Source organism: Colius striatus, chromosome 3 (assembly GCF_028858725.1).
Source record: "Colius striatus isolate bColStr4 chromosome 3, bColStr4.1.hap1, whole genome shotgun sequence".
Classification (NCBI taxonomy): Eukaryota; Metazoa; Chordata; class Aves; order Coliiformes; family Coliidae; genus Colius; species Colius striatus.
The window spans coordinates 81,685,350-81,698,723 of record NC_084761.1 but is presented as its reverse complement, the minus strand read 5'-3'; the positions used below and the strand labels follow the sequence as shown (position 1 = coordinate 81,698,723).

The 13,374-nt window shown below is 34.0% G+C and overlaps 1 protein-coding gene across 2 annotated transcripts in view; it reads left to right on the top strand.

Annotated features, from left to right (window-relative positions):
- The window catches only part of SLIT2 (slit guidance ligand 2), a 265,496-nt gene that overhangs the window by 217,429 nt on the left and 34,693 nt on the right, over positions 1-13,374 (top strand). For both annotated transcript variants that reach the window (XM_061991809.1, XM_061991808.1), the window contains 4 exons: positions 2,350-2,513; positions 6,690-6,814; positions 6,948-7,045; positions 8,429-8,568. In XM_061991809.1, coding sequence (XP_061847793.1) covers positions 2,350-2,513; positions 6,690-6,814; positions 6,948-7,045; positions 8,429-8,568 — 527 coding nt within the window. The remainder of the gene's footprint in view (positions 1-2,349; positions 2,514-6,689; positions 6,815-6,947; positions 7,046-8,428; positions 8,569-13,374) is intronic.

The following is a 13,374-nucleotide window of genomic DNA, read 5'->3' as shown; positions in this document are numbered from 1 at the left end:
AGGCTGAGAACTGACCCGAGAGCTAGCAGCTCTGCAGAAAATTCGTGAACTGCTTGGTGGGCAACAACCCCTGTCAGCCACATGCACTTATGTCAATCAAAGCTAAAGACACTCTGGACTGAATTAGAGTGAGCAGCCAGATGACTGAGGATAGTGGTCACTCTCTTCTGCTTGGCCCTCCTGAGTTCACATAAGGAAGACGTGTTCAGTTTCTCCGGTACAAAGCTGATGTGTATGAACCGAAGAGAATCCAGGATAGGGGCAGGCAAAGAGGGGAGGTGGCTGGATCATATGAGCTGTGAAACAAGACTAAAGGAACCGGATTTATTTAGCCTGGAGAAAGAGAGACCTAATAGTCTTTAAGCCTCTGAGGAGATTATAGCAGTGATAGAGACAGATTTTTCTCAGAGGTGAAGAATAAATCCAACAGTTGCAAGCTTCAACAAGAGAAGTTTGATTGATCATAATGAAAAATTTTTCAGTGAGGGTGGTTCAGCTTTGGAACAGAAAGCCTAAGCAAACAGAAGAATCTCCAACCCTGGAGATTTTCAAAGCTCAGCTGGACACAGTCCTGAGCAACCCTGCTCTGACTTGGAAGTGTTGCTTGCTTTGTGTAGAAGGTGAGACTACATGTCCTTCAGAATGCCTTAAATTATTCTACAATACTGTGTCAATGTCTGTTGACATTGAACACATGACATCCAATTTCAGAACATAATTTGAGGCAATACTTTTCCTTTTTTTAATCTTCAATGGGAATATAGATTAGAACATGTTACCTATCGCTAATTCTTCTTGTGTTTATGGGTAGTTCGCTTGCAATTGAGGATTAAGCTAAGTAATGCCTTTAGATATATCTAGTTTTTATGCTTTTGAACAGCTGCAGTTCTTAAAAAATAATCTGTTTCTAATTCAATATTAGACATTTACATTTAACTTGCCGGTTCTCAGAATTTTGATGATGCTAATTAAGCTTTAAGTCATTACTAATTCATTCAAATGATATTGTTAAACTAGCTTATCCTCATGACAATATCAGTAAAACTTACCCTATTTTATTATTGTTGCTGTTATTTCTTTCTTAGTGGTTACCAATTATTCTTGCTAACATTCTGATTTTAACAGAACAATTGTGTTCTCTCAGCTCAGGCTGCCATTCACTCTTCCAAATATGGAGTGGACAAATTTTAAGTGTTTCTTCTTGCATGGGAAGTTTCCTATCACTAGGTCTGATTTTTGTTACTACTCGACTGAAGCCTGACTGAACAAATATATATATATATATTTTGGGGGTTGAGCTGGAAGTATGCAGCAATAATTAGGAGAGGACTTCCTGCTCAGTGTGGCAGAAAAGTGTATTTTGTACCACTTTTGCTTGTCAAAACTTTTCTTGCATCTCAAGACCCACTGATCCAAAATTGTGGAACAATCCGAAAAAAAGTACTGAAACATCTGGAGAAAGAGGATGTTCCAATACTACCATTTGGCAGTTTGCACATGTCAACATTATCTATCAAAAGTTCTATGTTTATTGTATTTATTGAAAGGAGTATGAACACGTCCTTATAGAACAGCACAATACTTCTGTCCTCTAAAGTAACTACACAATGTATTGTTAAGAGTATTTATAGTTTCTAGCAGAGGAAATAGATACTTGAAAGGCCTTTGCAGAAATTAATTATGAAAATCTCCAGCTGAATTACTTCAGAATTTAAAGAATCAGATTGATTTAAAGAACTTTATTTATTTTCTTAACGAGACAATTCTTATGTACCTACCACAAAACTAGGATAATGTAATTTTATTTAAATATGCAGCAGAGACTTCTTACTGAATTCTGCACATAGCTATAAGTTCGATGGGAGAGCTACAAAGAGGAAATAATTAAATCAAATTTGGAAGCTTAGAAACAGATAGTTTGTACCAGCCTGGGAGCCATAAACTGAAAAGGAAAAATATCAGGGTGGAACTCGATGGGGTTGCCTTGGCTGCTTCAGAAGAAATACTTCATTCTTGTTAATCTAGTTTGCCGATATCAGTTTAATTCCACTGATGCAGCTGATCTTGGCCATTACATGCCAACAGTGAGACAGAGATAGTATTAGTTCTCTAAAGTTCACACATAATGCAACTAAGAATAGCTAGACTTTTGCACCAAGTTTACTGCTACAACCATCACTTCTTGGTTTAGAATGCAAATCTAGGCACTTCAAGCTCTTAAGGTCAATTTGGTGGAGGTAGGACTTGTTTTTGCTTTGAAGGTTTTTTTACCAACCAGTTTTCTGACTTCTCTTTTTAAAAGCAACCATTTAAAACTTTATTCCCCTTTTGTCTGTCTGTTTTCCATAGAGCTATTGGAGCAAATCCTCTTTATTGTGATTGCAACATGCAGTGGCTATCTGACTGGGTAAAATCAGAGTACAAAGAACCTGGCATTGCACGTTGTGCTGGTCCTGGAGAAATGGCAGATAAGCTTCTTCTCACAACCCCTTCTAAAAAATTTACTTGCCAAGGTACTGTTTTTTTCTTTGTAGTGTCAATTTTGAATTTTTACAAATAGTTGAACTGTGAAATAAGAGTCCTGTGTATTCCAAATATATTTGTTACAGCATCTTCACTCAGCCTTGTCATCTTTCCATCTCATACTTATGGATGTAGCCATTGGTTCCATCCAGGAACTGTATTTATGTTAAAGACTTCAATGCCTACTTCTTTTCCAGTAGATGAAGAAAGTCGCTGGACTTACAGTACAGAATTCCTCAGTACATGGATGTACATAGGTACTTGGTACTATCTCAGTCATGAACTGCAGCTCAAACACCTACACTTCTCTTAGCCAAAGAATATTACTATCCTTCAGGCTATTAGCAGTAAAATTGATCAATACATCCTTAATCCTTGAAGTCTGCATTTAATGGTACCAAAAAAAAAAAAACCAAACCCATAAAGAAATAAAACCCCAAAAAATCCAGCTGTAGATACAAGTTTACGTCTATAGAGATCTCATTCTCAAATGTTTTTATATAGGGAGTTCTCTCAGGGTTTCAACCAAGAGTATTTATCTCGTTGTCTGTACCAATGTTGCTGGTATTTATATCACAGCTTTCATTATTGCCTGGTAATTCCTGTGTTCTTTGTCCAAACCTTTCTTGGTTAGAAAAGTGATTTTTTTATTCACATGGAGAGAGAACTTACTTTGTTTTACTGTTCAATCGTCCTCTCTTCCATCCATTTTTTCCTTATTAAATATTTTAAAACACAGAAAACTTCTGCTATAGCTTCATTTTTTTTTATGGTTCTGATTTAAAAATATTGAAATCCATGAACAAAATCTATATGTATTTATACTTGTAAGCTCTTACTAAGCATGCAGTTATTTCCGAGGCATCAAATAAATATAATCTTAAGTCTTGTATAGAAGTAACTTATTCTCACAGTACAGGTAATCTTCAGGCTATTTAGAGTTATTCATCTGTTAATGTGTCTTCAAAGGTGAACTTAATACCTTTGTAATTTCTTCCTTAAAATAGCAATAGGACTTTGTCAGGTTTGGCTCATCTAAAGTTATTCTTTATGTTTATCCTATTTAGTCTTCTCGCCTTAGACTTTCTGTTAAAAAAAAACTTTTTTGTAAACCAAAACCAGTGGAACCTATTTTGTTGCTTGTGATGCCAATGAATTATCTACTTCTCCAAATCCTTCTTGCAACTTTTCAACGTTACATCTCCGAGGTCACACAAGTGTTCACTGTACATGACAGCTGGTGCAAGGTGTCTTAGTCTGATCTTAGATAGGACATCTGCTGGCCAATCTCATTGTTTTCTCTACAAGCATCCACTGAATGTTATTTTCAGATATGCTCTTATTACACAGTGTTGTAGGGATATAAGTAAAAGAATATTTGCATGGATGTGAAGTATCTGTTTGGTTATTTTCCAACTCTTTCCATTTATAAAAAAGCTGTATCAGCCCTGCCATCAATCTTTGTAATATTTCTGTCAGACAATCCAGAAAGTAAATCTTACTCCCTCTTGCCCGTCAGAAAATATCCTTTGTAATATTTCACAGGGTAAGAATTCTATTTGTTTCACTTCCAAGAGTGGAGAACTGGTATTATGGATACCTTTGAGAAAAAATAATTTTCCTGTCCCTGTCTTACGAAGTGCTCATAATTACAGATTGCAAATCCGCAACTTTTCAATGACACCATGGCTCTGTAATATATTAGAGTGTCTGTTACTCAAAGATAAGTAATTTTGTCTTTTGTTTAAAAATAAACTGCTGAATAGAAAGTAGGAAGATGCTATATTTGTATTAGAACGAACACTTTAGGGTATGAATGGGTGGACTGGTTTTGGAATATCTGTTGATGTTCTGCTATTGTGTATATATTTTCAGGAAGAGTAGTGTGTGATCCTTATCTGTGTCTCTGGATTCAATTGAAAATGAAATGGTAATGAATAGTTCACAGTGAACATGAGCATTTTAAAATGAAATCTCTGCTCAATTGTAAATCTCCATAAAATCATTGTACCTTGCTCTAATTTTAAGAATTCTTTTACTGCAGGAATCATCCCACAGTATTTTCTTCTTTCAGTTGTTTTCCTACATTTATGAGTGGGTTTCTTTATGTGGCCTCTAACAGACTCTCAATCTTTTACTTTTACCTCTTTACCATCCATGCCCTGCTTCTAGAGATTCCAGGGCCTTGTGGTTTTCTGATACCAGGTAAGGTTATAAATAAATCTGGAATGGCTGATCTGATTAAGAATGGACCTTCTGACCTCCCTTTTGTGTACCTCAAGCAGCCTTCTTTCCTACGACACGCATGTTTACCGTTTGGTTTCCCCTTTGATGAATTTGCAGCTGACTTTTCATGATACATCATTTAATATATTGTATGAACACCTTTGTTATTTTAAAAGCCTGGCTTTGAGGTCTGAAAATTATCTAACTGAAATGATTGCTTCCACTGCATTATACTAAAATCAGTGACTCCATTAGCAGCTTTAGTACAAGTGGGTCAGCATATATACTGATTTTGAGGCCATATGCAAGAGAGAATAGGAATCATAAAATGTCATATCTCAAAGATTTTTTTGGTAACAAATTTCTCTCAGAGCTTTGAGAGGGTTTGTGTCATGTTTTTCTTAAAAAGTGTTTGATAGCTCTGTGTGTGTTTGTCAATAAAATGCAGTTAGTTTTTTCTCTGTTTATGAAAGGAATATTGCTTATTTTTTCTTTCATTTTTTTCCCAGTTAGGATTTATTCAATGTCTACAATATGAAAAACTAAACAATAGGCTATGAACCCAATTCTTTTTAATATACAAGTCTTTTTACACATGCAAGCAGAAAGATGAAAGTAACAGTGCAAATGAGAATAGATTCCAGAACTGCTGTTCCATTAGGCGTCATTAAAAATATCTGAAACATATCAATTTTTTTGGATCTTACAAGTGAATAATGATAAAGCAAACTGTTAATTTTTATTGGATACTACATGCATAATAGTTTGAAATAAACACTTTCAGCACAAAATCAGATACAGTGATGGTTTATTATCTTCTTGAGATTTAGATTCTCATTTTCTATCTCTATTTTGGAAATGAAATTTAGATTCCTAATCCATTTGAGAAAATAACCTTAGTTACTGAATGTTTTTTAATTCATGCCAAATAATTAGCATTTATTGCATGAGAAGTAGAAAAGAGGATATGATGTTCAGAATAAACAGTTGAGGCAAGGAAGCATAAGAATTCCATGTTACAGCAGTGTTGCAGTGGTTTTTTTAAGTGTGTGCCTCTTTCACCTTATCTTTTACAAAACCTCTCTTAGTGTACTTTAGCAATAATCAGCAATAGTCTAGAGTACACAGATAGGACTTTCTACATATTAATTCTGTGATATTTGTTTTTACTTTTCTACTCTGTTGTTTTCTGGTCTAACAGAACTTAATCAGGTAAAACAGGTATAGATTTCTCTTTCAAAATAAGTTTGTGAAGAGTAGTCAGTGATCCATTTAAATTGTGGCATTGGCAATAAGTATTTTATCACAGATTACCATGTTCATCCCTTTGGATTTGCTTCCAAGCAAATAGAAAAAAGGGATGCCCCAACCTCCTGACATCCACCATTTAGATATTAGTAAAAATTACAATTTAGTGTGAGGTAGCTTGGAATATGTAGTTTACATTTCAGTTCACAGATATTCAACCACCTTACAGGGAGTTTTACTTGTTCACTTTGCCATTCAATCAAAAATGCAACCAAAAATATTTTTTCCACTACCACCATCAAGGAAAAATTACAAATTGTCATAACCTTTTTTCTCATAGGCAATTTTTACTCCCTAAAGAGACAAAAGCTAAAGTTGTAATCTTCATTGTGGTAACACAAAGGAAAGAATAATTCTCATTAATTAGAACTGGACAGATTTCAGAGAATGAGGATATGGGAATTACGTTGGGGTCAGCTTCTTTCTAAACAAACAAACAAAAAGTTATGATTAAACCAAAAATCCAATGCCAAATTTATTTAGTCATGTCAACAGAATGAAAGAGTCCAGCATTGCACACATATAGAAACACCACTTCCTTTTTTTAAAATTTAAAGCAACATGCCAAGTATATCCTGTCAAATATAAATTTATAGTTATTTGATTCTGACTATAAAATTTGTATTTTTAAGGGCCTGTGGATGTTAACATTCTCGCTAAATGTAACCCCTGTTTATCAAATCCATGTAAAAATGATGGAACCTGCAACAATGATCCAGTTGACTTCTACAGATGTACTTGCCCATATGGTTTCAAGGTAGGTACTGAATGAAGAGGAAAAAGCTTACTGTAATGTAAGTTTCTCTTTAAGAACTTTTGCATTTTATTTGCCTCCCTTCCATGAATGTCTGTGTTTTCTTCTTAAGTTATAATTATTTTTTCCTGTGTAGGGTCAAGACTGTGATATTCCCATTCACGCTTGCATCAGTAACCCGTGCCAGCATGGTGGAACTTGTCATTTGAAAGAAGGCGAAAAAGATGGTTTCTGGTAGCTTGTTTTTATTGTAATATCAGGATGGAAAATGACTGGGTTTTATGTGCTGAGATAATTTTGATGTTAATCTTTGTATGTGCTGGAAAATACATGAGAAAGGGAGATTTTGAGTGCTTATGAGGTTTTCAGAAAGTGTCACCATTCTTGGAAAGCTTCTAAAGTTTTGGAACTGTTAAAAACAATAACAAATTATTGTGAATAGTTGAGGTATATCAGGTCAAGACAACATAATATTGACTCCGTTATGCTAATTAATAGCTAGCTAGATCCCTGCTGAAAACATCTCACAATTCATCTGTTGTCGTGTGTACTACTTCAACAGACAGCATGTAAATGATAAATTGTAAATCCCAGTGAAACAGAAAATTAATGATTCATTTGAAACTCACTATGCCAGCAGATAAACATGCTGTGAGCATTTTAAATCTTGAGTTATTTAATCACACAGTACAATTACTCCAGATGTACTTCATGAATTATGAAATAAAAGTTCTTTAGCATTCTTATGTGAAATTATTAGTCATTTAATAATCTACACCTCAAGCTTGTTAGAAGTGACACTTCAAAAAGATACAATTCATTATCCTGCAATTCATTATGACATTATTTTTCATTTTTAATCCAAGCTCTACCAAAAGATTAAATAATTTTCTATTAAAAAATAAGTGTATACATCTTAATACTATGCCTCTAGGATTTGAAGGGACATAGTCACGTCTCAGAATTTGACCTTGTTAATTTATTTGTTTAAACACCATATATTTTGAAAACAACAGCAATCTTATAATGAAAGCTGCAGAAATTACAGACAGCTCATCTTACATGAAATTGTGTCTGTGGTCAGGTGTCAGTATCTTTTTGGTTTTTATGAACATACTTAAAATCAGAAAAAGAAAATGCTGCATTGAAGAGTTTATACAGGCTTTGTTTTTATATGTTAATGCATATATTGTGCACAGAATGTTAAACAGAGCTTTGTATTGGTGCATTTAAGTGAATAATAGTGGAATACTGCTATTACATACTAAGTCATGATTCCATAGTCTTTCTCAAGTTTTTAACTTTAAAACCATAAAAGGTTCAAGTTACACAAGAAATATAATCTAATTTCATGATATAAAGTCGCGCACTTTTCAACAGGAATGTTCAGTGATATTTAAGAAGCTCCCTAAACAAAGATTAAGGCACTTTTTTTTCTGTAATTTAACATTGGACAAATATTTTACTAACATTTATTCTATGGTGTTTTACATAATATCAACCATGTTGCTTTATGGGATAGTAACTGTAAATTATTGTACGTATTAACTACAGAACTTCTTGTCTGGTCTCCACAGCTAAAACGTCCAGTGGTTAGTTTTGTTTTCTGTATTACAGGTGCACTTGTGCAGATGGATTTGAAGGTGAAAACTGTGAAGTAAATGTTGATGACTGTGAAGACAATGACTGCGAAAACAATTCTACTTGTGTGGATGGAATTAATAACTATACTTGCCTCTGTCCACCTGAATATACAGGTAGGAGTGTAAGAGAAAGTAAAGGTAATTGTTAGCAGACCAGCAACGTTTTTCAGTGTGTAGGTGAATTAGTAGGTACTTACAGTTGAGTTAAAGAGAGGTTTCTCTCGGTATTTTTCTTTGTGGTTTGTAGTCAATGCCAACTCATTAATTCTTTTGTTGGTTTTGAAATTAAAGCAGTCTGATATTTAAAAGATCATTCAAAATGTGTCACCCCTACTGTTTTCCTAACCCATGCACCCCCATGAATAACCTCTGTAGTTGCAGAAATCTGAAAAATATTCTGCTTTTGTCCTCTAGACCTCATGTTACTAACGGGGCAGAAAGAGATCTGTCTGTGCCAGTAGGGAACTGCATTTGGCACCCCTGGATGCTGCCCTGCGTTCCATTAGAAACATTAATGTAGAGTATGATGTTTTCTGATCTGATATAGAGGAAGGAAAAAAACTTATTGTTTGTTTCTATCGTCATCCAGGCTAAAGCATTCTCCTCTCTTTGAGACAGCAGGTCTCTTGCTTGCTGTTGTCCTCTGTGGGAATGGAAGATAGTTAGAATAGCAACACTGGAGAACAAGAAGTGTGAGCTATTGTTTACATTGATCTGTCTTCTAGTTTTTCTAACTAGACAGATCTATTTTCTGTCAGCTAGTTGACCACTAGGAGAACACAATGCTCAATTCACAAAACCGTGATTTTAAGTGCATTAAAAAAATATGTATAATTCACCATTGCTTGGGAATTAATTCCATTCAATCATCCTATATCTGTATTTTAATAATTAAATGAAATTTGAGCTCTTGAAAACTGGGAGTAAAGGCAAACTCATGGTTTAATGTCATATATAGAAAACATAGCTATCTCCTTTTTAATCCAAAGCATTTCCATCATTAGTTCTACAACCTATTGGATTGCCAAAATAGTTTAGGGTATTAAAATTTAAAGTCAATATTTAAATCTTGAAAACCCACAGTGACGATAGAACACAAGTATAAAAAATACAACTTCATAATCTAATGTATGTATTCATCCAGTACTTACGGTGGGCAGATGTTTCGTAGAAATTTCTTCATACAAACTAAGCTGCAATACCTACAGCAATATAGGTTAAAAATATAAGTGGTCAGAGTAAATAATAAGAGGATGGTCCACATCTGGAAGAACAGATATAATCCTCTGCTTAGACAAATCCTCTGTTTTGCCAAGTACTAATATTGTAATACCTATGAACAATTCACAATTGAAACCTTAGAAAGGAATAACAGGTTAGAGCAACAATAAATAGACACAAGTATTTGCTATTTCTCCGCTAACTAATTTCAGGTTTATGTGAGTCAAGTTTCAGTTCCCCTGGGATCAGTTGCTATCTTCTTTAAAAATGAGATCAGATATTCTGCTGCATAGGGTGGAAGAAGGCAAACCAAAGTCACATCATCCTGTTCAGTGGCTTCATGCTAAGAGGTTTCATCTATCTGTTAGGTAGCAGAGAATCTATTTGCAAGTGCATTCCTCCCCTACATCTATGCAGATGTTTTTACCTGTGTTGTTCATTTCTTTATTTTCAACTTTGCTCTAGTGCATTTCACTGCTAGACTCAATAGATAGCTGTATTCACAGTATGCTATGAGAAGGAGTGTTTTATATGAAATATCCATAGAGGGAATACAAAGGCTTGTTTATATGTGGTAGCCTAAAACTTTAAGTGTGCTTGCCAAATTTCTATAGTACTGTAATTGTAATGTACATTTTTCATTTACAAACATTTTACAAACAGCGATCGTAGCATTTCTCTATACATCTATATGGTTAGAACAAAACATGAGAGAAGAAACATTGGTAACCTTTTTGATGTTCGTATTGCAGTTTTGCTTATTTAGTCAAAGTACAAGAAAGTGTAATTTCAAAATTGATTCGTAATTATACATAATTCTAAAAGGAAAATTCTACTTGTAAGTGTAATTTATGTACATATAAAAATACATATATATGTTTATATTATATATATAAAATAGAGATTTGCTTTTACAGATGCAATTCCTACTCGTAATTGCTACTGAACTCAGTAAGTCATGTGATGTGGTGAGAAGCCTCTCACTAGCTCTAAAATAAATCAAAACAATCTACTTCTCAGGAAGTTTAAATGTTCTGGTTTTTTTAAAGAATATTTAGAATGTACACTATCTCATCATATTTTTTTCCACACCTTACCAAAAACACAGACAGATATAATTTTTTAAGAATACAACACCAGATGTATGTTTACAGATGTTGGATAAAAATTGTAGCAAAACTTTCAGGTACAGCAAAAGGTTCTACAGTATACTATCTATCTTACAAAGCATCTGAGCATTGGACACTGTATGTGAGATCCTAAGTCATTTTGAGGTTAATTGTAAGGAGAAAATATAAAACATTGAGCTAGTTAAAGTCTTCACATCTGTCATTCTTGATCTTGCATAATAATTAAATAACTTTCAGCGTTAAAAATAAGCCTGACAGTAGTCTGAACACAACAGGATCTAGAAATGATAATGTTCAAAATATAAAATAATCTTACATTTGCTTCAAATGTGTATGAGATGCCAAATGATTTATAGGTTTTTTGGGTTTTTTTTCCTCTGGCCTATAGCCTGTTTTGAGAGATAACTAACAGAATCTCTGTCCAGTAAGGGTACAGTGGTTTTCATGAGGAACTTTGGATACATTTGGATACATTTGGAACTTTGTATAGATTTGTTCTAATGAGTTAAATATGCATATTGATAATGTGTTTTTTTAAGAAAGATATTTTCCACTAAGTGAATTCACATACTAGCTGCACAAAAGTGGATTATTCATCGGGAAAACTGTCTAAATATTCAGTAAGTAAAAAAAAATAAAGGAAAAAAAATTAAGAGAAATTCAGGGATACCTGTTTCTAGCTCAGAAAGTCTCTGAGGTGTAAGTTGCTGGATACTGGGACAGTACACATACCAGGAACACATACCAGGTACACATACCACTTTAGGCTTGTCCTGGTCTCCTTTATTTCTATTGGCAATACATGGAATAGTCTGTGTTCCAGATGTCACAGCCTATGTCTACTAAAAGTTGAAGTCCACCAGCCCAGAATATTTTTGGGGGTGAATGGTTATCTACAAATATGCTATACATTTCAGTAGCACAATATAAGGAAGAAGTCAGCTGGAAACTGCTTCTTTAAAGCTTTATTTTCATGTGGAGGACTTGTTAAAATCCCGAATGACCTCTGAAAATACATACAAAAACTATGAAAAATGTTGTAAAGACTATTGCAGTGCAAAACCACTGTTTGACTTTTCTAAGAAACCCTTGAAAATGTGTACTTCTCAAGTATGCAATGTTGATTTTAAAACAATTTTAAAAGCTCAGTGTGTTCCTACTTAAGAATCAGGAGTCCATTTTTCTCTCCCTCAGTTTAAGTTTTACAATTACCTCCACAGTTACATGTGGAAAGACAAAGAATGGTATTTGCACTATACTGTGAGCTTTCTTAAGATCACAGATTGTAACTGTGAAACAACAATAAGCAAATGGAATCAGCAGATGCTCAGGGTGTCTGGTGAAACCTTGAGAAATAAAACATTTAAAATACCTCACTATGTCCTGCACTCTTTAACCTCGTTATTCTCTTAACATTATCATCTCCTTTATTTTAACCTCAGTCTAGTAAACTTCAGGTCATTTTATGTACATTCTGTAGATTACAGATGATCATTTCTCTTGCTCGTTGTCATCAGTCATTAGATCACAGATCAAATTGATCCAGAAGTAAAACCTTTCTTATGCCACCAGTGGCATGTACTTTTTACCTGTTCTGTTTGTTTTGCTCTGCTGTAGGTGAGACTCTGAAGCTTGCTTCATTTTGCTATATCAACCTCTCTGCTGCTATAGTTGTGCATTAGCTTAATGTGCTATGCTGTTGTATTACAATGTAAAAAGTCTCTTGTCTCTTCTGTCTTTGTCACTGCAAGCTGCTAATCTGAATGAAGTGGAAAAAGGTCAGTTGTCTTTTAAGCCTATTTTCACTTACTTTGGTTTCTCACTTTCCTTTCCTTAAAGGTGCATGGATTTAAGTTCTTACAAATAATCAAGTAAATCGTATATAGATATAATTTAGAAAGCTCACTGCAAATCCTCAAATTAGGCACTTGGCTCTTGTTGGGAATACATGTCAAAGGAATGTTGTTGAAGATGCAGATCACTGTGCAGGAGTGCTTTAATACTGCCTTCACTGTCTTTTTTCAGATGTATTAAAAAATTGTCAGCCACTGATAGGACTAACAAAACAGTTTACATGGTGATCTTCTGAAATCTTCATTCTCATCACCCTAAAGACGTATCTTGGTTGCATTCTAATGTATTCTCTGTTTTGTTGCATTATTTTGCTTTAATTTCTTCATTAGATTATAGTTCTTGAAAATATGATGGAACATAAAATGGCAATCTTCTTGCTTAGCATTTCTGTGGCCTCTTTTTGATGTAAATATCTAAAGAAACTTAAATGACTACATTAAGCTGGGGATATGGTAAAAGAAAGGTAGGAACAGAGAGACTTATTACTTTAATTTTAGGTGTTCCTGATTTGACTTTTTTTTTTTAATTTCTACCTAACACTGATAAACCTTCTTCTGCATAATCTGATCATATACACAGTCTGACAACTGACATAATCAGTGATTATATATTTATGAGATTATATATTTATTTTTAAAAGAAAATGAATTATCTTGAAGTGTATTTGTCATTATTTTAACCTGATAAATATGTTATTCAGTCTATAAAGCACTAC